Source organism: Halichoeres trimaculatus, unplaced genomic scaffold, assembly GCF_033239565.1.
Source record: "Halichoeres trimaculatus isolate MK-OKI-2021-1 unplaced genomic scaffold, fHalTri1.1 fHalTri1_scaffold_20, whole genome shotgun sequence".
NCBI classification, from domain to species: domain Eukaryota; kingdom Metazoa; phylum Chordata; class Actinopteri; order Labriformes; family Labridae; genus Halichoeres; species Halichoeres trimaculatus.
This window is the reverse complement of record NW_027437198.1, coordinates 2,386,912-2,412,647: the sequence shown is the minus strand read 5'-3', so window position 1 is coordinate 2,412,647 and position 25,736 is coordinate 2,386,912. Positions and strand designations below refer to the sequence as shown.

At 44.8% G+C, this 25,736-nt stretch overlaps 2 protein-coding genes across 4 annotated transcripts; both read left to right on the top strand.

Moving 5' to 3' along the window:
* The first annotated feature begins 9,068 nt into the window (after positions 1 to 9,068).
* On the top strand, positions 9,069 to 17,442 carry shmt1 (serine hydroxymethyltransferase 1 (soluble)). Of its 2 annotated transcripts, XM_074696289.1 has the most exons (13): positions 9,069 to 9,284; positions 9,388 to 9,442; positions 10,308 to 10,411; positions 10,821 to 10,966; positions 11,059 to 11,174; positions 11,268 to 11,428; positions 12,077 to 12,158; positions 12,296 to 12,508; positions 12,592 to 12,705; positions 15,668 to 15,790; positions 16,260 to 16,376; positions 16,453 to 16,563; positions 16,664 to 17,442. In XM_074696289.1, the coding sequence occupies exons 3-13, from the start codon at positions 10,319 to 10,321 to the stop codon at positions 16,834 to 16,836; spliced, it is 1,449 nt and encodes a 482-aa protein (XP_074552390.1). In that variant the 5' UTR covers positions 9,069 to 9,284; positions 9,388 to 9,442; positions 10,308 to 10,318; the 3' UTR covers positions 16,837 to 17,442. The 2 variants fall into 2 exon arrangements, with proteins under 2 accessions (XP_074552390.1, XP_074552389.1); XM_074696288.1 differs by lacking the exon at positions 9,388 to 9,442 and having other exon boundaries at positions 9,070 to 9,284; positions 16,664 to 17,433.
* A 623-nt stretch (positions 17,443 to 18,065) lies between these two features.
* cpsf4 (cleavage and polyadenylation specific factor 4) lies at positions 18,066 to 21,595 on the top strand. 2 transcript variants are annotated; one of them, XM_074696292.1, is made up of 9 exons: positions 18,068 to 18,187; positions 18,390 to 18,504; positions 18,657 to 18,707; positions 19,180 to 19,332; positions 19,485 to 19,580; positions 19,838 to 19,931; positions 20,130 to 20,202; positions 20,376 to 20,537; positions 20,628 to 21,595. In XM_074696292.1, the coding sequence occupies exons 2-9, from the start codon at positions 18,402 to 18,404 to the stop codon at positions 20,694 to 20,696; spliced, it is 801 nt and encodes a 266-aa protein (XP_074552393.1). In that variant the 5' UTR covers positions 18,068 to 18,187; positions 18,390 to 18,401; the 3' UTR covers positions 20,697 to 21,595. The 2 variants fall into 2 exon arrangements, with proteins under 2 accessions (XP_074552392.1, XP_074552393.1); XM_074696291.1 differs by having other exon boundaries at positions 18,066 to 18,504.
* The last annotated feature ends 4,141 nt before the right edge of the window (positions 21,596 to 25,736 follow it).

The following is a 25,736-nucleotide window of genomic DNA, read 5'->3' as shown; positions in this document are numbered from 1 at the left end:
ATCGTCCATGGCAGGCCCACTAGCAGGCGCTGTAACCATGGAAACCACAATGCTCCCATGCGCTCTGGAGCTATGAGAACAGCTGACAGCTGCTCTTCCTGAATCCTCCTCAGAAACCGAGGAATCAGAGGGACGGGCGAAAAAGCATAAAGAAGCTTTTTGGGCCGGGGGTGGTGTGAGAGCGCATCCACCCCCAGAGGGGGGTTGAAAACCACAGGGCACACTGACTGTTTTCCCGCTCTGCGAACACGTCCACCTCTGCCTGCCCGAACATTGACCAAATCTGAGACACCAGCTCGGGGTGCAGACTCCAGTCTCTTGCCTGAGGACCTCCTCTCGACATGATGTCCGCCCCCCTGTTTAGCACACCAGGGGTGTACACCGCTCTGATAGAGAGGAGATGTCTGTGCGCCCAACCTAACAGCTTTCTGGCTATGTCTAGCAGCTGCGCCGAGCGCACGCCGCCCTGACGGTTTATGTAAGCCGCTCGTACTTGGTTGTCTGTGTGAATCAGAACATGCTGCCTCTGTAAAACCGGAGTGAAATGCTGGACCACTTTCCACACTGTCAGAAGCTCCAACACATTTATGTGGAGAGACATGTGAGCTGGCCACTGCCCCCCACCCATTACCTGAGAGAGACACGCCCAACCCGACAGAGAAGCATCCGTGAACACAGAAACGTGACATGATGCCTTCCCTAACGGGAACCCTGACTTCAGGACCTCAGAGTCCCTCCAGTGAGCCAAATTGGACGACACTGAGGGGGGGACTAAGACCATGCGTTTTTGCTGACGCACCGGGTAGATGCACTGAAGGATGAACCACCTCTGTAGCCGTCTCATGTGAACTAATCCCAACAGTACAACCACATGAGCCGCTGACACTGTGCCGAGCAGCTGCATAATAGAGTCTGTGACCTCTCCTGAGATAGCTGCGTGCTCATTGTGGCTGAATTCAGCTCCACTCCCAGATGAATTATCTGCTGAGACGGAAAAAGCAAGCTCTTTTCCAAACTGATAGCAAAGCCCAGCTTCGACAGGTGAAACTCCAACACCTGAGTCTGTGCTGCGGCCTCCTCCCTGGATCGAGCCAGTGAAAGCAGGTCGTACAGGTAAAAAATAACTCACATCCCTCTCCTGTGTAGTGGCTGCAGAGCTGTCTCCACACACTTGAAGAAGGTGCGGGGAGCAAGAGAATAGCCGAAGGGGAGACGATTGTACTGGTATTGGACCCTTTGAATAACAGACACGTGGAAGTATGCGTCCTTCAGGTCCACCAAAGTGAACCAATCGTTTTCGTGGACGCATTCCAATACTTGTTTTTTGTCAGCATGTGAAAACAGATGCTGCATTATCACTGTGTTGAACAGCGAGAGGTCCAAAATGAGTCTCATCCCTCCTGTTTTCTTGGGAACCAGGAAATAGGGGGAGTAGAACCCCTGATTCTCCCTGTGGAACTCTGGAGATTACATTTTTTCGCAAAAGCTCCTGCACCTCCTTCTGTAGGAGCACACACTGGTCCTGTGAGGACAGGTTTGTCTCCAGAACCCGCTGAACGGTGGAGGGGTTGAAGCGAACTGCAAAGTATAACCCCTGGCAATCAGCTTGTCCATCCACCTGTCCAGCGAACATACCCGCCGCCACTCTGAGCAATGCTCTGAGAGCGAGCGCGCATGTTGCTGAGGCGCCGCCTCCGAGAGAGAGGTGAGCCAGCTTAGAGCCCCTGCTGCCACTGCCTGCATCAGAGAAATCTGCGCTGGAGCCCATGGGGGCTAGGATTGAAAGGGCTGATCAGGCTCTTTTTCCTCAGTCTGTGAAGAGAGGGGGAAAAGGCGTAGCCAAATTGTCCACACAGGGCAGAGAATCTCTGTCCGTGGGCTCATGAATATTTCATTTGGTATCAGCTGGAGCAAACTGGGAGCGCTGCGTGTGTGAAGGAGCAGTGTGTTGCTTTGAGGACTTGCAGCCGCGCTTCTCGTTAACCATAGAGGCGCGCTCTGTGTGGGGGCTGTGTGACCACTGTCGGCCATCCTGTCAGCGGGCCGGACTAGAGGAAGGGAAAAGGGAGAGCTCAAAAGATGAACTCCGTGAGTGGCTCTTAAAAGAGCCGTTGGTGTTGTTGGTGTCACCGCGCCAACTCTTTTCCCTTCCCGCTGCACACAACCCCCGGAGGAGGTGGAGGAGGAGGTGGAGCAGGGGGGCCGAGAGACTGACGCCACAGGATACTGCGGTCGCCTCTGGTGCCTCTGGGGCTGGTCCTGCAAGTCCCGCCGGTCCTGCCAGCAACTCGGTGGACACTGAGAGCTGGCCACATGCCGCCAGATTCTGTCCTCTTCCTCAGCAGTCTTCTGCATGTGCTCCATGAGAGAGTGCAGCTGCTCGCCGAACAGCGCATCCGCGGAGATGGGGCCATCCAGCAGCTCCCTCTTGACTGGCTCTGGGATGAAAGAGGACAGACCGAGCAACATGTTGCGGTGAATCTGGTGCTGCCAGGCCATGACGCGGGCTGGTGCCACTGCTACAAAGGCACAGAGCGGGATGATCGCGTTCGCTGCCTTGCTCAGCTCCTCTGCTCAGCTCCTCTGCTCAGCTCCTCTGCTCTTCCCACCAGCTTCTCAGGCTCTGCTGCCATCGGCGTAATAGAGTACGCCAGCAAGGTGATGTTATTGGCTGCTGCTGATGCCTGGCTTGCACACTGGTGGGACCTGTCGATGAAACGACCTGTGAGCTGGTCCCGGGAAGAGGGGAGGGCCTGTCGTCGGCCATCAGGTTTGGTTGAACCCGGAAGACGGCCGCCTGGCCTGGATCCAATGGAGGGACGGGCGAGAAGCCCTCATCCGTGAGCCCCTCGACTCTGGTGATAGGAGCGTACGTTGCCACTGGCGCCCAAAGCTTCCCTGGTTCAGCCATGGCCCCAGACTGGTAAGGGATGATGGCAAGTAAATGTGGCCAGGTGGGCTCCTGGTGGGCCACGTGTGCTGCTGCGAAACAGCCCGCCATATCATTAGGGTCAACCAGAGCCGGAGCTGCTGGCACGGAGAGGCCTTTGTATGCTGCTGCCCTCTCAATGATGCCGGGAAGCTCCTGGACGAGCTCTCCAATGACCGGCAGGGAGGTGGTTGACGACAGGGGGACCCCAGCAAAATCTGAGCGACCCCCACGTGCTCATCCTCGAAGTCGGTCTCCTCCAGCTGGAGTGAGACTGACAGTGCCTCCTCAGGGCCGACTTCATCCGAATCCGGCCTTGTGAGTAGGCTGATGGCTTCCTCCAGGCTGCAAGTGTCAGCAACAGTGAGAGCATCCTCAGCAGCGTCGGTCAAAAAATCAACCCGATGCCGCTTCTCTGCTGGGGATAACAGCTTGCAGAACGGGCACTTCTCAGGCAGAATTAGCACTTGCCCGGCATGCTCCGGGCCAAGGCAGGACTCACAGCGAGAGTGCATGTCGTTGCCCATGATGTAGCCTGTCTCACAATCCGGACAGACTCAGGTGGTCTCTGACAACGCTAAACCTGCTGCTACCGCTGTTCTTCTAGTGCTGCTTCGTGATCCTGAAGAAAAAGAGGGAGCAGATTGTATGAACCCGCGGCCATTTATAGGCAGGTGACGTGGGGGGGCCCATCACGTGAGTGGGTGTAGACTAAGTTTTTTCAGTGCTGCGCTGACACGCAAGGGTAAACCCACTAGCGATAGCCTTAAAGGGCGAAGCCTTTATGAAGTAGAACATTGAATGTCCCCATAAACAAACAGGGAAAATCTGATTGGTCAATACTAGTCAGCCTTCTATTGGTTGATCCACAGAAAAATTTGAGAGCAGGCAGAGATATATGAGCAGAAATTCCCTCAGTGCAAGAGGAGGATCCCGAGTGTGAGTGCAGGAAATCTGTGCAAGCAGCATCATATCCAAGACCAAGGACACAATTTGAGCATGCGCATTATTCTAACTGAGTGCAAGGACACAGTTTGAGCATACGCAGCAATGTAAATGAGCACAAGGACACAGTTTGAGCAGGCGCAGGGCAAATTTGAGTGCAAGAGCAGAGTTTTGAGAAACAATACCACAAAATCTGAGCATAAAATCAATAAGATACTGCTCTCAAATCAATTACAAATGCATTTTTTTTTTTGCAAAACACAAAAATGAAAAAAACCCGAGCCGTTTTCTGTTTTTTTTGTTGTTGTTGTTGTTTTGTTTTTTCTTTGCACAAAACAGAAAAAAAAAACAGAAAAACAGCTTGATTTCTTGTTTCTGCTTGTGTCTTTTATACCCAGGAAACAGACTGATAAAACATACCTTGGTCATCGTACCTTTGTCCTGATGTGATCAAGCGCACGAGACACATCCAGAAAACATATAAATACAGTAGGCTACTATTAGATCTTTTGTACAGACTGACAATATCCTAAAGTAAATAAATACATAAATCTGTGCTATGTTTTTTCTTAAAACCAAATTGATTGTCAGTAGTTCTATGTACTCACTCAATCTTTCTAGATGAACGCATCCAAGGACTTTTGACACAATGCTAGCCAAGGCAATTGGTCTATCGTTGTCAATGCCAGATAGCTTTCCTGTTTTATCTTTGACTACAGGCACTAAAATAACAGCCGTCATGGATCCGGGCAGGATGCCATGCATCAACAGCCCTGAAAAACACAATGCAAGTAGCACAGACACTTTGTGGCCAGCATACTTCAGATGTTCTGCAGCAACTTGGTCAAGGCCACAGGCTTTGTTGAGAGCCATATTATCAATAGCATGGCTCACCGCATCATGATTGATAAACACGTTCTTATTGTGGGGGACCACATCAATATTAAGGACCTCACTTGGGACACATGTAAAAATATTTTCATAGTGCTTTCTCCACAGCTCTGCAATATTATCAGATCCAGTGGTTCCATCAATACAAGAGGCCATAGACATTGTACTTTTTTTTAACCACCTTTACTCCCTTCCAAAATTCATAAACATTCTTTTTCTGTAGCTTTTCAGCCATTGAATTTGCCCTCATTGCCTGTTCATTTCAGCTGTTCTGTTCAGAGCTTACCTTGAGGTTTGACAGCAACATAAGCCCCTCAGGCTCCATTCAAAATGGACAAAGTGGGTAGGCTTTTGATAGAGAGTTGCAGTCATTGATAGTCTGGATACTACAGTTAGGATAGTATTTATAGTTTAAAAATCATTTGAAACAGTTAAGAAACTGTTATTTTCTGAATAAAAATGAGTAAAATCTCACCTGTACTGTATATTGCCCATATTAGCATTTTCAGTGCCCCCTAGTTCCACAAGCACTTTCACTGTGCTCTGTCTGTTTAAGCTCATGCAATTTTCCTAAAGCAACAGAAAAACATTATTATACAGCCTACCATATCACTGCTACTACGATTTTGGGAAAATTTACACACAGAGATACGGAAGCGCATTGCATTCACTGGATAAAAAAAAATAGACACCTTATCTCGTAATTATGAGATCCTGATCTCGTAATTATGAGAAAAGATCTCGTAATTACAAGAAAAGATCTCATAATTACGAGATAAGGATCTCGTAATTACGAGAAAAGATCTCATAATTACGAGAAAAGATCTCGTAATTATGACATAAGGATCTCATAATTATGAGATCTTTTCTCATAATTACGAGAAAAGCAAAGTGGAAGTTCTTCTTCGTGGAATATAGTACAGTACAGAAGCGTAAATCCTACTGCGGTGATGGAGCTGTCCCAGTGCTATGTTCTAACCACCTTCTCGGTTTGAGACACGGGGAAATGTTTTTGAAAAATGAGAACGAAAAACAGAAAATCCACGATTTTCTGTCCTGGTTTTAAAAAATGGAAAAACGAAAAATAATAAAAGATTGTGTCAAAATTGTGTGTGTGATATTTTGATATAAAATGTGAACATCTCTCTATAAAAATTAGACTAATAACTCACATTGAAGGTTTATACAGACATGTTCCTGAGCTTTTTTTTCTTTATAAGTAACAGACAGCTGACGATTCACTCCATCTTATCCGCGCGCATCTGCGCACTCCCATGTGTTTCAATAAGACTGTCAGTGCACAGTCTGCTGCTGTCTGATCTGCTCTCAGATAAACCAAGAAACATCAGAGAAGATGATAAATTTTTTTTCTCTCCTTCTTTTTCACCTGTTCCATGAGCTATGAATCATTTCATGCGTAACGGCTTTGCCTTAATTTCTCTTCCGCAGCGCTCTCTCATCAGTAAAGAGGCTGCATTTAGGAAAAAGAGAATTTAAGTATACCAATAAGTAATCTTATAATGGCTCACTTCATGCGTAACGGCTTTGTGCCTTTATTTCTCATCCGCACAATCATCCGATTGTGTTATGAAAACTTCTCCAACATTGCGCAGCATGTTTCATGACTTTGATCAGGGCTCTAAATTCGTAGACCAGACGCAAACGCAGGTGCACCTGCCCTGCGCCGGCCTTCGCCGCACGGACAGGGTGTGACCAGCGCACTTTGCAAGTTTCCTGCAGTGCCAAGAGCGGCGCATCCACGCCTCCCTAAATGCTAGAGGGGAGGAAGAGCCGTGAGTAGGTTTAACACAGCCGAGCGCTGTGTTCACCAATCAGATGACCACCTCTCTTCGCCATTAAATGCGCTGCAGCTGAGGGCTGATTAATTTGACTGACCCCCGCCACCGCGGAAACAGTGTGCTGGAAAGAGCCGGTTGCGGAGACAGTCGGAGCCGCTGTTCCTGCAACAGGGGAATGGACAGCGGGGCGCATTGGAGGACACCAAGCGCGTCACCGTGTGGGCCAGCTCCTCTCTGATGTTTCTTGGTTTATCTGAGAGCAGATCAGACAGCAGCAGACTGTGCACTGACTGTCTCATTGAAACACATGGGAGTGCGCAGATGTGCGCGGATAAGATGGAGTGAATCGTCAGCGATCTGTTACTTATAAAGAAAAAGCTCAGGAACATGTCTGTATAAACCTTCACTGTGAGTTATTTGTCTAATTTTTATATAGAGATGTTCACATTTAATATCAAAATATCACACAAACAATTTTGACACAATCTTTTATTATTTTTCGTTTTTCCATTTTTAAAACCAGGACAGAAAATCGTGATTTTCTGTTTTCCCTTGGTGAAAAAAAACAAAACAAAAATGATTAGCCAATCAGATGAGGCCGCGGTCATGACACTGCTCATCTGTGATTGGCCAAGACTGTGTCAAGGGAAGCCACCCTGTCTCAAACCAATCAAATCACAGTATCGTCATCATCAAGCCACTGAATGAAATCAGGGAGGTAAGCACATTAGCAGTGTGCATGAAGCGGTCGGTTGTGTGTTTGAATGGGCGGTTGAATGAATTAATAAGATGTTTAAGCTAAATCAAGAGGACAATGTACGTGTGTGAATAAGTGAGTGAGGGAAGGGTGTGTGTCGTTGTTCAAAGTAAGTAAAACGAGCGCTCTCTGGGCGCTCTAACAGGTCGCTCTAACAGGTCGCGCCGTTACATGAAATAGCGATATACAAGCTGCAACATAGTCTTTTATGTACCACACTGCCTAAAAATCATACAGATTAGAGGCTTTGTCTCACTTGGCTTCTTCAAAAAATAAATAAATAAATCCCCACGCCACGCCACTGATAGCACTGGGACAGCTCCATCACTGCAGTAGGATTTACGCTTCTGTACTTCCGTATTATATTCCACGAAGAAGAAACTTCCACTTTGCTTTTCTCGTAATTATGAGATCCTGATCTCGTAATTATGAGAAAAGATCTCGTAATTATGAGATCCTGATGTCGTAATTACGAGATCTTTTCTCGTAATTACGAGATCTTTTCTCGTAATTATGAGATCTTTTCTCGTAATTACGAGATCTTATCTCATGATTACGAGATCTTATCTCATAATTACGAGATCAGGATCTCGTAATTACGAGATAAGGTGTCTATTTTTTTTTATTCAGTGAATGCAATGCGCTTCCATACAGAGAATATTCAAAATATTGTATTTCATACATGTGTGATCATTTTATGTAGACAAATTATTTGGTTTTACATTTATTTATTATTTGTAATCAACAATCGTTCGAAAGAGCCAAAACAGACACAAAAGTTCAATGCATCACACATAATGTGGTTAAGATATAACTGGCTGTGATTACACCTGACCAGCAGGTGGTTTCGTGTGCAAATGAAGCTTCAAAAGACGAACCCTTTCTTGAACCACTTTGTTCAAGTGGTTCGATGCCTCTTAAGGCTTCATCTAACCATCACTACATGTCATGTATGGTGCTCCGTAGTAGACGGTGTGAAGACTGACTGTATGTGTGAAGACAAAACAAAAAACTAAGAGCGCTGGACTCTGAGGGCCTTTTTCAAACCGCCCCCTACACACTCTCCCTACCAGCTACCCCTCCGTTTGCGCGTTCTCGCGGAGTGTCCGCCACATTAAGGGCCATCCCAAACCGATCCATGGGGAGGGGTAGTGGGCTATAAAACCCTCCACGAGCGAGTCTGCACGGATGCCGACTCGCTGAACACGTGCAGCGCTAAATTGTGTCCGGTGTCAGCCATGGAGGAAGCAACAGACAAATGTAAGTTCCACGCATATGTGCCTGCACAAACACTGTTAAACTAACACAAATATTTCGTGATTGTCATGCAGATGTTCACAGCTTTAGATGTGCATGTTATTCATTAACAGTTCATGTTTATTTGAGCGTTTAATATTTACAAAAAAACAAAATAATTTATTAAAGCGAGAATGAATCATGAAAAAATCTTCAAAAAAAAAAAAATAGAAATGCAGCCAAAGAAGCGTGGGGAGTAAGTTTCTTTTGTATTTTCTATGTTATATTTTCTTTTTTTTCTTTGTTTATCTGTTTCCGCCTGAGATCGAGTGAAGTTTCTGTCCCAAAGCTGTATTTATACCCTACACCCTGATGAAGTGAACTTAATTCAGCTGCGAGTGTGACTCCATCACGGAGTGCACTCCGTCATGGAGGGGGAGTGTGTACGGGGCGGTTTGAAAAAGGCCCTCTCAGAGAGGGTGCCGAATTTAAGAAACAGTAGAAGAAGAAAAACGAGAGCGCTGATTGGTGGAAAGTTTGGCGGACTTTGTCCCTCATGAAAAAAACGATTTTTTCCACAACACCCACCGCGCCCGAAAACATAGCACTGCTGCACAACGCTCAACACCTCAGTTCAGCTTATACAGGTGACTAATACAACTGGTTCAACTCCAGGCTGTGTAGTATAACAGGTTAACAGAAGAGCAGCGGGAGCTCCCATCTCACTGTGAGTGAACTACATTAACGGAACTTTTTTTCTTTGAGGTGTAGTTTAATCTTTATCTGAAGTAGAAATAACATTCGTAGAACAACGCTCTGTACGTCTTCAGCTTTAGTGTTGCGACCCCCCGGGAGACACACGGACAGTGGGCAGAAGAATAGTTGGTTGGCCTTTTTCTGTTTTTGTCCCGCGGTGTTTATGATTGATCTCACATGGTGCTCACAGATTAGGCCAATAACTCTGTTACTTTAATCACTTCCTGTTCACAGTCTGGGGACACCGGGGTGTAGTGGCTCTTTGAATTAAAGGTGTTCACACTTTGGTCCGTGGTTTTGCCCCTATACCGTGGACTTGGTGGGTCTCTTGATAAAAACAGGCTCTGCAGGTATGTGCTCGGCTAATGTTAGCTGCCGCGCTGCTGGGCTGCAGCTCTCAAACCGGACTGACCTGAGATGGCTTCAGCAGCCTCAGATAGAGATAATCAAAGTTCCAACACATTACACAGCTTCGTGTGTACTCTGGGTGACCTAACACGCTGTTTTGGCTGCTTATCAGCCCATGCGAGGTTTAATGTGTAACTGGTGTCAGGTCATTGTGAAAGAGCTGCTCCAGGGGTTCCGACGATTCAGGCTCTTCAGCAGCTGTTGGACGCAAAAAGTTGCATCAGCAGCACTTTGTATAATATCTTTAAAAGGTGAGATTATATATGTGGAACTTTTCCACAGAAACAAAACAGGACAGGGTGCTGGATGAGAAGATTTAAACAGTGCTAGCCTTACACTTTACTCACTTTTACTATGCATACTCTATCTTTATTATGATGCGTTAAACAATGTTTTTTTTTTTTACAGTGTTTTGCATGATTTGCACATGATCATATCACAAGTGTGTTGGTGTGACAGATCTCTGTTTTTTATTAACTGTCCCCTGAAGAGTAGTTATGGAGAGAAAAGCTGAGACTTAGAAAATGTTTCTTGGCCCTGTCAGAAAGAAAATGAGCTGGCCTGTCTTCTGTTTCTTCCTGAGCAGCAGCAGCAATCATGTCTCTCACAAACGGACACCATATCAGCAAAGAAACATGGGACTCACACAACCAAATGATGCTGGAGCCTCTGGCCGTCAGCGACTCTGAGGTTTGTGTATATGGGGATTTATGTGGGAATAACAGCACATATCTCTGTGAAGAGAAAACTACAAAACAACACAAGGGAAGGAAAAGGAACAGAAACACAATAAAAGAGACTAAAACACCCCTGAAGATAGTTGGAGTTGGAAACACAGGACTACAGTGCTGGTCTCCTGATGTAGGCACTGTGAGGTTGGGCTGGGCTCCAGCCTCAGGGATTTTGGCTCATAATTTGTGGAGGCAAAAACCATCAGAAAATGGCACGTAGTAAAATATTTTTGTCTGATTTTTCTGCCCGAGTTTAGGTGTTTTTTTTTGACAGTAATTTGAATTTAGTTCATGCATCATATTTTCATTTCTTTGAGGTCTGCTCTGAGGAGTGGTACGTTCCCCTGATCTGAAAGTGTCTGTTTTAGGTCTTCAGCATCATAAAGAAGGAGAAGCACCGGCAGACGTACAGTCTGGAGCTCATCGCCTCAGAGAACTTTGCCAGCAGAGCTGTTCTGGAGGCTCTGGGGTCCTGCATGAACAACAAATACTCTGAGGGATACCCGGGTCAGAGGTGTGGCAGGCAGTGTGTGTTTACATGGTGTGATGTCCTGCTTCAGTGCATGTTTTACAGACTTTAAGAGCGTAATTTGTGTGTGTGATCAGGTATTATGGTGGCACGGAGCATGTCGATGAACTGGAGAGACTCTGTCAGAAGAGGGCTCTTGAGGTGTATAGTCTTGACCCTGAGAAATGGGGCGTGAATGTTCAGCCTTACTCAGGTATCTCTTAAAAACTCTTCCTCACCATGTTGGCTCTAAAACCTCACCCCTTTCTTTCCGTCTGACTTGTCTGACCTGCATTTATGCTGACAGGCTCACCTGCTAACTTTGCTGTCTACACGGCCATCGTGGAGCCTCATGGGAGGATCATGGGACTGGACCTACCTGACGGAGGTCACCTGACACATGGCTTCATGACAGAGAAGAAGAAGATCTCTGCTACATCCATCTTCTTTGAATCCATGCCATATAAGGTACCAAACAGTTAGCGTGAGAAACTGGCCCTGATGAGTCTGAGATGGTTTCTCACAGACTGAAACAGTGTTTACCACATATCCTATTTGTTAGAGTGAGTAATAGCGCCCCCTGCTGTCACTGTGGAGTAATCTCAGGACGTGTTTGTGATAATCAGACACCTCTGAATCCTTTTCTCCTTAGTGTTACAGTGTAAAAGAATCTGGAGATGGTTTTTATGCAAACTTCCAGTTTCTCTCTGAAACATTTCCAGTTTGTTAAGGCAGCTTCTCCATGAGCCCTTCTGGACTCAGAGAAACCAGATTAGACTTGTTAGTTTAAGAATGTGCACATGATTGTGGCCTGTGGCTCCTTGTGACAGCCGAGAGATAAAAGAAGACAGGGAGCTGTCCAGACAGGCAGAGAGATGGAGATGGAGAAAGAGAAAAATCCTTTACGTCTCTCTGAGAGACGACCAGCTGATTTGACAGGTAAATGTTAGATCAGCTTCAGGTAGAGAGAGGGGTCAACACAGGGACACAGCAGCACAGAGCTTTAACAATAACAATAACAAAGTCAAAAAGCCACGAAAATAAGTTGACAAGAGTGAAACAGAAAACTTTGACTGAGTTTCATCTCCTGAAGAGACGACTGAACTTCTGCTTCAGGTCAACCCAGAAACCGGGTACATCGACTACGACAAGCTGCAAGAAAACGCTCGACTGTTTCACCCCAGAATCATCATTGCAGGTTCTCCATCTCTCTATCTCTCTCTTTCCCACACACACACACACACACACACACACACACACACACACACACACACACACAGTGTTGAGATGTTGAGATGTTGGAGTGTTAATCCTGAGATCTTTCCACCTCCCTAGGAACAAGCTGTTACTCCAGAAACATTGACTATGCTCGCATGAAGCAGATAGCCAATGAGAATGGAGCGTACTTGATGGGGGACATGGCTCACATCAGCGGGCTGGTGGCTGCTGGAGTCATCCCCTCCCCCTTTGAGCACTGTGACATTGTCTCCACCACCACACATAAGACTCTGCGAGGCTGCCGCGCTGGACTCATCTTCTACAGGAAAGGTGTGAATTAAACCCCACTCACGCCTGAACCTGTTCTCCTTCTCTGTTCACTCTGTGACGTAAAGGCTTTTATCCTTCTCCAGGTGTGAGGAGCGTGGATGCAAAGGGGAAAGAGACCCTGTACAACCTTGAGTCTTTGATCAACCAGGCTGTGTTTCCAGGGCTGCAGGGGGGGCCACACAACCACGCCATCGCAGGTACTGAATCTGTGTATGGTTTGTTCTTTGGTTATTCTGTTTCAAAACAAAATTTAAAAAAAACTGACTTGTTTTTGCTTTTTTCTGTTTTAAAACCAAAACGGAATAACAGAAAATCAGAAAAACCATGTTATTCTGTTCTGGTTTTAAAAATGAAAACTAATAAAAGCTTGTGTCAAAATGGTTTGCGTAATATTTTGATATTTAATGTAAACATCTCTATATATCATAAGAAATAAAATATAGTCTTTAATTACTTAATTAACCAATATTGGCTCAGTCAGTGCACAGTCTGCTGCTGTCTGATCAGCTCTCAGATAAACCAAGAAACATCAGAGAGGAGCTGGCCCACACGGTGAGGTGCTTTGTGTCCTCCGACGCGCCCCGCTGTCCATTCTCCTGCTGCAGGGACAGCGGCTCTGACCGTCTCCGCTACCGGGTCTTTCCAGCACACTGTTTCCGCGATGAAGGATATTTCACAGAATGATCCACTCTGAAAAGTCAGACCAATCAGATGCTGCGCCTCGGCCGCAGCGCATTTAAAGGCCAGGAGAGGCACTCATTTGATTGGTGAAAACAGCGCTCGGCTGTGTTAAACCCACTCACGGCTTTTCTCCTCCCTCTGCCATTTAGGGAGGTGTGGATGCGCTCCCATACGCCTCTCTTGGCACTGCAGGAAACTTGCAAAGTGCACCGGTCACAACCTGTCCGCGTGGCGAAGGCCTACGCAGGGCAGGTGCGCCTGCGTTTGCGCCTGGTCTACGAATTTTAGAGCCCTGATCAAAGTCATGAAACTGATCAGTGCACATCTGATTAACCAAAGTGCTTCTGTGGTAGTGAAAGAGTCTTAGGCTGACGTGAAGAGGGGATGAATTACACAAATTAACCAAAAACATGCTGCGCAATGATGGAGAAGTTCTCAGAACTCAATCTGGTGTTTTCACACCTGATGTCACATTAAGTGAGCCAATATTGAAGTTATTAAAGCCTACATTTGATGATCCTAAAGGCGGCTCCTTTACCAATAAGAGATCGCTGTGGATGAGAAATAAAGGCACAAAGCCGTTACGCATGAAGTAAGCCATTACAAAATTACTAACTGCTATACTTTAATTCTGTTTTTCCTAAATGCAGCCTCTTTACTGATGAGAGAGCGCTGCGGAAGAGAAATTAAGGCGCTAAGCTGTTACACATAAAATGAGTCATAGCTCGTGGAACAAGTGAAAAAGAGGGAAGGAAAAACACGTTATCATCTTCTCTGATGTTTCTTGGTTTATCTGAGAGCAGATCAGACAGCAGCAGACTGTGCACTGACTGTTGCATTGAAACACATGGGAGTGTGCAGATGCGCGCTGATAAGATGGAGTGGATCGTCAGCTATCTGTGTGTGTGTGTATATATATATATATATATATTTATATATATATATATATATATATATATATAACAGAAAAAATGCATAAACAAGTCCGTTTTTTATATTTTGTTTTGAAACAGAATAACAAAAGAACGAACCGGATTGTACTGTCAACCCCCTCATTGCTACCCCTTACTCTGCTTCCAGTTTGATAATTTTGTACTCAGACATTCCTCTCCAAGGTCACCGATTGTGTTGAGGACGGCTTAAGCCACAGCCACACCAAACGCGAACATGCGAATGTACTCACGCGAATGGCCTGTCACGCGCCGCGTGAATGCCCGAGTCTCGCCGCTGGACTTTTTTGACAAGCTGAGGCGCGAACGCGCGGTACTGCCCATGCGGAGTAGAGAGCTCGTTCATTTAAAGACCGAAAGTCCAAAAGAGCAGCTGAAAAACAATGAGCTGTGGTTTCCAAAGCATGACAGGAGAGTGTGTGAAAGCTTTGGAGATCACAATCAATGCCTCTGCCTCTCCCTGGTAATCCACCAGCCCTGCCTGGCTGTTCCCTGCGATCTCATCCTCGATCCCCCGAACCTCCGACCCCCCGTACCCCCGACCACCCGAACCCCCGACCCATGTTCCCTGAGGTCTCCCTGGGGATAATGAAGGGGTGGAGGAAAGAGAGGAGCACAGAGAACTTCCATACTTTCCCTGGCTCTGCCCCTGCCCCGCTCTTTTCTCCTCTCTATCAGGCTCAAAACTCTGCTGAGGAAAACACAGTCTGACTCAGTGAAAGCCCGTGCAGGCAAATCTAGCTGGGAACGAATGTTTTCAGAACTTACATTCAAAACCTGTCTCCTCAGAGACTTTCAACCAAGCCTGCTCCTGTTTTTCCGGTCTCTGTAGAGTACACACGTCGTATCGTATAACTCTGGATGATGACACACCGCACAGATTGTTTTCTCCTCCATCCTCCGGCGGAGTTGGAGCCGGAGCAGGCAGCAGTTGCCCCCCAACGTCGTCAAAACAATGTCGTGGGGGAATATTTTGAACTCGAGCGAATTTGCGTCTACCGCCCAAACACGTGAACGCTCCAAATGCGCCGCACCGCGCCAAGTGCGCGAATCGCGCCCCCCGAGGCGAATCGGCGGCTAAACATTGACTTTGTATGTAATCGCGCCACAAATTCGCGTTTGGTGTGGCCGCACCATTAGAGTGGATGTGTCCACGGAAAAAAAACAAGGGTGGAATTTTTATTTAAATAGGGCTCCGGTCAGAGAGGGACATGACACAGGGCTCTCAGATACCTTTGTTCCTTAATATTTCACAGAATGATCCACTCTGAAAAGTCACATGTTTCTTTGCTCATGCACTCATATGCTGCTCCGGTAATGGAGGTCTATACAGATGCAATGCAACTCTGATGAGCATGTGTATAGTATCCCTTAGAATTTCTTAGTCATCCAGCTTGCTGCCTGATTAAAATAACCCGCCTATTCCTGAGGGACACATGACACATACTGGAATAAATGGGGAATTAGGAACCGATTGCTCACTGAGGTCACAGATTGGTCTCTGGGGGTCGTGTTTTTCTTCCTGCAGGTGTGGCTGTGGCTCTGAAACAAGCCATGACAGCAGAGTTTAAAGCCTATCAGACTCAGGTTCTGGCCAACTGTGAAGCACTTTCCTGCGCTCTCATCGACCACGACTACAAGATCGTCACAGGTGAGTCCTCCTGAGCTCCCAGAGTCTTCCTAAATGTGTGTCTTCAAGTTTGGTTTTTAGAGACAATACTGGGAACTAAAGGTAAAAAAATAGGTCAGATTTTATTCACTTCTCATTTGGATGTGGACGGAGAAGTTGGGCTGGGTTAGTTTTACTTTTCTTACCAGCGTTCAGAGTGAGGGCAGAGGTCTAAGGATGTCTGACACGTCACACATTTGTTCCTGTTTATTGGCATGAGGTTTTTTTTTAACATCTTGCCAGAGACAACTGTCTCTGTCTCCTCTCTTTCTTGTAGCTTCCTCATTTTTAATAGTACAGGCACAGTAAACACTTGTGTTACTCAACCTTTCCTAGATTTTCAGAGTTTGACACCTTTCAAAATTTGCCTCCCACACAGCGGGTCCCCGTAAAGTGCAGAGACAAGCATTCAATTCAACACATCTTCCACTCTCTCTCTCTTCCTATGCAGGTGGCTCTGATAACCATCTGATCCTACTCGACCTGCGCACCAAAGGAACAGATGGAGGACGAGCAGAGAAGGTTCTGGAGGCCTGTGCTATCGCTTGTAATAAGAACACCTGTCCAGGTACTGTTGGTGGGGTGGGGTTAATCTTGAGTCCTGCTTGAGTTCAGTCATCATGTCTCCTCATCTTGTCCCGCAGGGGATAAGAGCGCTCTGCGTCCCAGCGGCCTGCGGTTTGGCTCTCCGGCCCTGACCTCCAGAGGGCTAGTAGAGGAGGACTTCAAGAAGGTGGCTGAGTTCATTCACAGAGGTAGGCCCGTGCTCAGCTTGTTCTGGTCCTCATGAAGCTGAAGCCAGCCTGATGTCACGTTTAATCACTCTGACGCTCCTCTTCTCCTCTCCTCATGCAGCCATTGTGCTTACCCTTGAGGTGCAGAGAAGTCTGGATCCAAAGGCCCCTTTGAGGGACTTCATCCAGAGTCTGGCTCAGGGAGAGAAGTTCCAGCAGCGGGTCTCAGAGATCCGGGCTGAGGTGGAGGCTTTTGCCGGTCAGTTTCCCATGCCAGGTCTCCCTGAGCTGTAAGCCGAGCTGCTGGACCGATGATCTCAACACAAAGGGGTCGTCTGCTGTCACGTCTCCAATTTCTTCTGGCTGAACACCAGCTGAACCAGCCTCTGTCAAAAACCAGACTACTGGTCTGGACTTGTCATGGGGGAATTCTCCTCTGATGTATTTCTGCAGTGATCCCCATTGGCTGCTGTTTGAGTTTGCTCTCTTTATTCTGACCACACTTAAACTTTAATCTGTTTCTGAGTTTCTGTTCATCTCAACCAACAAAACCACTTCACTTTCATAAATGAGCTCTTTCGACCTGATGTCTTATAAAGTCATAGAAAAATCAAAACGCTACATCTCTGAGGAACCTCTGATGATCTGAAACCAAACCTTATGACCCTGGGAGGAGCCTCAGGAATTCTGTGCCTGTTGATTGTTGCTTAAAGTGTCACCAAAGTTCAGAAAAACATGCCTGAAGCTCAAAGAGTTTCTGATCGATCCCTATTTACTGAACATGGAAAATCTGTCTATGAATGAATAAATGAATGCAGTCAAAGCTACTGAGGAGTGCTGACAATAAAGAAACTCTGCTCTCACATACAGCATGTCCTGTTACATCTCGTTTATTATTACAATACGATAAATAAATAAATCTGACACCTAAGAGGGACCATAGAGGTGAGGCTGAAGTGTAATAGATCTGTTTCTCAAGACATTCTGAAGAAAATGCTTTGGGTTTATACCACACAAGAACAAAAATAACTACAGAGGGTCAAAATAAGTAAACAGGAAGTTCACCATGGACTCCATTTGGGTTTATGTTGCTCTTTCAATTTAACGATTAAGACTGATATTTTTGCTGGCACATGTTTCTGTTTTAAACTGAAAATTTGGGCAGTTTAAAAACTTCAAAAACTGAAATAAAAACGGACACCCTGTTTAGTTAGCTGTCGGAATTAAAAGTATACACATATCACAGGGTAAATGTGAATAGACAGCAGTGAAAGATCAAAATAATTTAGAATGAAACATTAACGTGTTTTTGTTTGAGTTGGTACCGAATTGTTTCCGGGGTCGTCAGGAAAACTTTGGTTGAAAACTTTGGTTAAAACTTTAACTCAAAGATTTCTGAAAGAGTTAAAGATTTTAATTTAAAAAAAAACTTTGATTAAAACCCGTTTCTATCGTCTCGGTGCGGAGCAGAGGATGCGGGGTGAGCACAGACAGAGTCTTGTCCGAGTTTATCACTCGACAATCGTTTAATCTTGCCTTGAGAAGTCGCGTCAGAGGCATCGACTGTAGAGTCCAGTCCGCGCGTCCTGTTCTGTGTCCCTGGTTTGTGTGGCTAGCTGCCGTTAGCAGGTGAAGAAGCGGACAGGTGAGGAGACGGGCGTTTCGGAGAAGGAGCTCTTCCTTCAGATACTTGTTACTCTCTGAGAACTGTAGCTTCTGTTTTTGCATCGGCCCACTACTTGTTGTTAGCCTGGCCTTGCTCGCCTCGTTAGCCACTCCTGGCTACCAGGTCGAAACTGAACCTTTCTTCACCTGGTCTTTACCTGTTCTTCACCTGTACTCGGAAGACAAACACGAAAATGCAGGAGTTACTGGCCAACGTGGATCACATCAAGTTTGACCTGGAGATCTCTGTGGAGCAACAGCTCGGAGCTCAGCCCCTGCCTTTCCCCGGGATGGACAGTAAGTGCTCTGGAGCTAGCTGCTAACAGTTAGCCGCTGTGATGCTAGCTGTCAGCATCTGTGCATGTAGTCTGACTGTTTGCTGCTTACTTCAGTGTGTGAAATGATGAAGATGTGGGCGCAGCTGTAACCTGATGTGTTTGTCTCTGCAGAATCCGGCTCTGCGGTGTGCGAGTTCTTCATGAGAGCAGCCTGTGTGAAAGGTAAAAACAACACTTGACGGCCTTTGTGTCCTTATCAATACCATCCTCTGTCTGCAGGAGAGCAGTTTCCATTGGTTTCTACAAACAATAACTTGAAGAGTCAAAGTCAGGTTTCCTCTTTTATGGGTCAGTCTCTGCTGGTCTCAGGGGGAGCCCTGTTTCTGAGGATCTGTTTTCGGTTTATGGTCTTCAGGATCACAGCTTCCACAGAGTGGGGAAACACATTCCCTCATTTTCAAGTTTAGGGGAATTAAATTAGTGAAAACTAGGAAAATGCTCAGCCATGTGTAGTTTAGCACTCAACTGTTTTGACACGACCCCAGCCCCTGTCCTGTGGGTTTGAGGGTCAGAGTGTTGGGCGTCTTTTGGGGAGGACCGTAATCTGGGTCTGAATTATCCCTGTGGGGATGAGGTTGTGTCAGGTTGGCGATGATTCGTTGTCTGGTGGTCTTATTTCTCTCTTCTCTCTAAGGTGGCATGTGCCCTTTCCGTCACATCAGTGGAGAGAAGACGGTGGTGTGTAAGCACTGGCTCCGGGGGCTGTGTAAGAAAGGAGACCAGTGCGAGTTCCTCCATGAATACGACATGACCAAGATGCCCGAATGCTACTTCTACTCCAAGTTTGGTTCGTTGACTCCAAACAGAAACTTATCACCTGTAACTCCTCATCATCACAGAGAGTGTGTTCATTTATTTGTCTTCTTCTTGTAATAAGTGTGTGTGTGTGTGTGTGTGTGTTTGTGTGTGTGTGTGTGTGTGTGTGTGTGACCCTCACAGGTGAGTGCAGCAACAAGGAATGTCCATTCCTGCACATCGATCCAGAGTCAAAGATCAAAGACTGTCCCTGGTATGACCGAGGCTTCTGTAAACACGGTGAGTCCCCCCAGTGTCTACTCACACACACACACACACACACACACACACACACACACACACACACAAACACACACACACACACACACACACACACACACACACACACACACACACACACAGGGTGAGGCCTGACAAGTAGAAGCTGCTGACAGGTGCATGAACCTCAGACTGCAGTCTCCTTCTGCTGGCAAGTCCTTGTAAACACAGCCTGTTCCCTCTTGTCAGATCTTTACCCCTCTTCCTGTTTACCTCAGGTCCTGACTGCAGGCACAGACACACACGACGAGTGATCTGTGTGAATTATCTGGTGGGCTTTTGTCCTGAAGGAAAGTCCTGTAAATTTATGCAGTAAGTTCCATTTGTTTGATTTCTATGTTCTGGAGAGGTTTTTAGTTTGTGAGACCACCTGTGACTGGTCCGGGATGGATTCTGTGTCGGTACTCAGTCCTCTCTGCTCTGATGACTCTTTGAATGATGAAGATTGAAGCAGTGATCAGACTCCTCTTCTTTTAGATATGTAGGTTTAACTGAGCTCTTCCTCCACAGCCCTCGCTTTGAGTTACCCATGGGAGCCTCCGAACAGCCTCCTCTACCCCAACAGACCATGAACCAGACAAAAGTGAGAGGACACACACACACACACACACACACACACACACACACACACACACACACACACACACACACACACACACACACACACCTCACAGACACACCTCACAGACTCACACGGACTGTTCATACTGTACGCTGTCAGCTTAAAGTAAATCCCTTCAAATGTTCCTGCTGCAGCCCGTTCCCACTATCGGTCGCTCCTCGCTCTCTCTGATCCAGCTTACAAACTCCAGTCCGGGCCAGCGGCTGCAGAACCAGATGCCCATGGGAGGTGGTCCTCCTAATAATATGATGGGCAACAGAGGGCCTCGGCCTCTGGACCAGGTCACATGCTACAAGGTGAGGACCCCTGTCTCAATATGTCTGTTAGACCAACCTTTTTACCACAGTCAACTGGCAAAGGTTACATGCTCCTCTCTCACTCTGCAGTGTGGTGAGAAAGGTCACTACGCAAACAAGTGCACTAAAGGTCACCTGGCCTTTCTGAGCGGACAGTAACGTCAGCCTGGAGCTCTTGGCTGTGGAGCAGCTCATCCCCCCTGACGTGAGCCGAGGAGACGGCAGGAAGCCTGTCTGTGGTACAGCAGGACAGAAAGACTTCCTCAGTTTTTGATTATGACAGAAACGGGCAGGAGGAAGATCATCGCTCTGAAACGTGATGGACTCTCTCAGGATTTTCCTCTGCTCACACATTACAGCAGTGTATAGGAAAACACACGTGTGATTGATGCCAATAGAATGTAAATAAATGCTGTTTGTACTCAAAGTGATGTTTTGATTAGAGCTCAGACTCTTCCTGCAGCAGCTCCTTCCTCATCACAGCCTTGTCACAGCCTCTGAAAGGTTTGGACTCTGGAGGTGAGGGAGTGTTCATAATAAAGCTTTGAATCCTGAGCGCTTCACAGAAAGGTTTAGGGTAATTCATAATGAGTGTGTGCTTCCTGGTCTGTTTACTCACGAATGTATTTAAGGGATTATAAAATGACCAGAGTTACACCCAAATTTAAATGTTACTGTGTTCAGATGACAGAGACAGTGTGTAGTGAAGGTTATATTTTGTAATAAGCCTGAAATGGTAGAGTTGGTACAGGTGGATTTTATTGAACAGGTGTTCTCTGAGTGTGAATTTCACAGTTAGGTAATGGTAAATGGATCAGTTCTTGCATAGAGCTTTTCTAGTCTTTCGGACCAATGAAAGCACTTTACACTTCTCCTTTACCCAATCACACCACACACACAGACTGGGTCTTTTTCAAACCGGCCACCATACATTCCCCCTACCCACTACCACTCTATTTACATGTCCTTTGAATATTAATTTCTTATATGAGCTGCTCCACAGCCTATTTGACATCTTTGTGAAATTTTAATACAAACTTAAGTGACAACAAACTACAATAAAATGCCTTAACATTAAATTTATATGGAAGGATAATTTATTGGTTTAAACTAATATAATTTACTAAAGGAGAATAAAATAAATATCCCTTAAGTTTTTTTTACAGACTACGTTGGCTTCAAAAAAAAAGGGCATCTCCTTCACAAGAGATGCCACTGTGAAACCATGACAACACACAGTTCCCAGTTACTAGGTGCATCCGAATAGTCCTTTTTTGATAAGGAACCTTCCTAACTGAAGAAATGACCCGGAAGCATTTAAGCGTCGGCCATGATAAGTGCTGTTCGAATTCTCTCAGGGCCTTTTTCAAACCGCCCCCTACACACTCCCCCTCCATGACGGAGTGCACTCCGTGATGGAGTCACACTCGCAGCTGAATGAAGTTCACTTCATCAGGGTGTAGGGTATAAATACAGCTTTAGGACAGAAACTTCACTCGATCTCAGGCGGAAACAGACAAAGAAAAAAAAAGAAAATATAACGTAGAAAATACAAAAGACACTTACTCCCACGCTTCTTTGGCTGCATTTATTTTTTTTATTGAAGAATTTTTTGTTTCACTCTCGCTTGAATAAATTCTTTTGTTTTTGTGAAAGTCTCTGTAAATATTAGACACTCAAATATATACGAACTGTCTGAACAAATGCAAGGCAGGCCTTAATCAATGACATGAACATCTAAAGTTGTGAACATCTGCACTCATTAAATATTTCTGTTAGTTTTACAGTATTTGTGCTGGCACATGTGCGTGGAACTTACATTTGTATGTTGCTTCCTCCATTGGCTGACACCGGACACTATTTAGCGCTGCACGTGTTCAGCGAGTCGGCATCGGTGCAGACTCGCTTGTTAGTGGAGCAGATAAGTGAAAAAATCGTTCACATGATGATGCAAGCATGAAATTTGGTACAGATACTCTCTAAGGGGCACTCTTTTGAAATAGAACGTTAGACACGCCAAAATTCAAGATGGCGGCCATTTTTTCAGATGGACGCCATTTCTATCAGACGATTCTTATTTCAAAAGTTAAAATGGTGATGCAAGCATGAAATTTGGTACAGACACTCTCTAAGGGACACTCTTTTGAAACAAAACATTAGACACGCCAAAATTCAAGATGGCGGCCATTTTTTCAGATGGACGCCATTTCTATCAGACGATTCTTATTTCAAAAGTACTAATGGTGATGCAAGCATGAAATTTGGTACAGATACTCTCTAAGGGACACTCTTTTGAAATAAATCGTTAGGCACACCAAAATTCAAGATGGCGGCCATTTTTTCAGATGGACGCCATTTCTATCAGACGATTCTTATTTCAAAAGTACTAATGGTGATGCAAGCATGAAATTTGGTTCAGATACTCTCTAAGGAACACTCTTTTGAAACAAAATGTTAGACATGCCAAAATTCAAGATGGCGGACATTTTTTCAGATGGACGCCATTTCTATCAGACGATTCTTATTTCAAAAGTACTAATGGTGATGCAAGCATGAAATTTGGTACAGACACTCTCTTAGGGACACTCCTTTGAAACAAAACATTAGACACGCCAAAATTCAAGATGGCGGCCATTTTTATAGATGAACGCCATTTCTATCAGACGATTCTTATTTCAAAAGTTCAAATGGTGATGCAAGCATGATATTTGGTACAGATACTCTCTAAGGGACACTCTTTTGAAATAAAACGTTAGGCACACCAAAATTCAAGATGGCGGCCATTTTTTCAGATGGACGCCATTTCTATCAGACGATTCTTATTTCAAAAGTTCTAATGGTGATGCAAGCATGAAATTTGGTTCAGATACTCTCTAAGGAACAATCTTTTGAAACAAAATGTTAGACATGCCAAAATTCAAGGTGGCGGCCATTTTTAAAGATGGCCGCCATTTTGTTGAACACTTGTTGTTTTAATATATTTCTATTGGTGATGCGAGCATGAGTTTTTGCACAAATAATCTCTAACACTCATGAAAAATCAATTTAGACACCCCAAAATACAAATTGGTGACCATTTTTCATGATGGGGGCCATTTTATTCAAGATGGCTGCCATTTCAGTTGAACGCTCATTATTCCAAGTCAAACTCAAACGGTGATGCAAATGTAAAATTTGGCACAACTACTCTTTAAGGGACACAAAAACTATGCTAGACATACAAAAATTGAAGATTGCCGCCATTTTTCAAGATGGCCACCATTTTGTTTTAAAAGCTCTGTTTTCAAGAACATAATGACAATACTAATAATTTAATGGTAAAAACAATAATTACATGAATGCTAAAAAGAATACATTAAAAGACGTTAAATAATAATAATAATTGTTATTACTATTAAAATAATTTAATGAAGAAAAATAATAATAACCTGAAAAAATGATATATGTTTTATGCTACAGAGGTAAGAGAATTAAAATACAGGCACTTATTTTGCAGGGAATTTTTTTTTTTATCAAACAGCTTAAGTTGGAAGGTGCAGATGTTTCAGGTTGGGGTTCACCTGCACAGCACTGTGCAGCTGCAAGTGTGAATAGAAGAGTAAGTAGCCAGCTTGAGTCTTTGGTATGGCTCAGTCTTTGTGTAGTTATCTTTTCTTTCTTTCTGTGTCTCTCTGTTCCCCTCTCTCTCTTGCTCTTAAAATAAAAACATATATATATATATATATATATATATATATATATATATATATATATATAAAATGCTGATATCGGTCTGCATTCACGCTTTATTTAGAGAATTTTCAGCGCATTACTTACACTGCTAAATAAGGCTCTAATTCTCATCGTGTCACTTCGTCCTGGCAGACTACCTGCGTTTGTTTATATCTGGCACGCCGTGCGCGCAGACTGATACACATATACATTTGGTTACTCATTGTGTTTTTCTGCTAATTTCACTTCCGGTTCCACCGCGGTCAGCAACAGACATACAAAGTAAAAGCATATGAGCAACATGCACTAATGCGCGATAAAATATTTAACAGCGTTAATAGATTGACGGGTTAACGTAAAAATAACGCGTTAAGTTGCCCAGCACTAGTATATATATATATATATATATATATATATATATATATATATATATATATATATATATATATATATATATATGAAAGCATAAAAAGCAAAAAAACAAAAAAAACAAAGCCTCCCTTGTGACTGTTACCTTGTTACGGTAAGGGAGCTTGTGTACTCTGATGAACTCTGTGAGCTATGCAGTTAGGGGGCAGTTCTGGCAGGTTTAACCAATTCGGACAGGTCAAGGGTAGGGAGTTAGACAAAACACAGTCAAATAAACACTCTTGGCTTACAGTTTTAAAGTTTCGAGTGGCTGTAAATGGTTCCTTGTAAAGGGACCTCAAGAGCACTCTTAACACCAGTTTTCTAGTATGGTGGTGGTTATCCTGAAAAATGACTACCATTTTGAACATTCCTTGTTCAAATGAGTGGCTCAGAAGGAGTATTTGTGCCAACTTTTAAGCTTGCATCACCATTAGAACCATTGAAAAAAGGAGCACACAATACAAATAGCAGCCATCTTTAAAAATGGCCGCCATCTTGACATTTTGTTGTGTCTAACATTTTGTTTCAAAAGAGTGTCCCTTAGAGAGTATCTGTACCAAATTTCATGCTTGCATCACCATTTGAACTTTTGATATAAGAATCGTCTGATAGAAATGGCGTCCATCTATGAAAATGGCGTCCATCTTGAAATTGTGTCCTGTCTAACGTTTTGTTTCAAAAGAGTGTCTCTTAGAGAGTATCTGTACCAAATTTCTTGCTTGCATCACCATTAGAACTTTTGATATAAGAATCGTCTGATAGAAATGGCGTCCATCTATGAAAATGGCGTCCATCTTGAAATTGTGTCGTGTCTAACGTTTTGTTTCAAAAGAGTGTCTCTTAAAGAGTATCTGTACCAAATTTCATGCTTGCATCACCATTTGAACTTTTGAAATAAGAATCGTCTGATAGAAATGGCGTCCATCTGAAAAAATGGCCGCCATCTTGAATTTTGGCGTATCTAACATTTTATTTCAAAAGAGTGTACCTTAGAGAGTATCTGTACCAAATTTCATGCTTGCATCACCGTTTGCACTTTTGAAATAAGAATCGTTTGATAGAAATGGCGTCCATCTT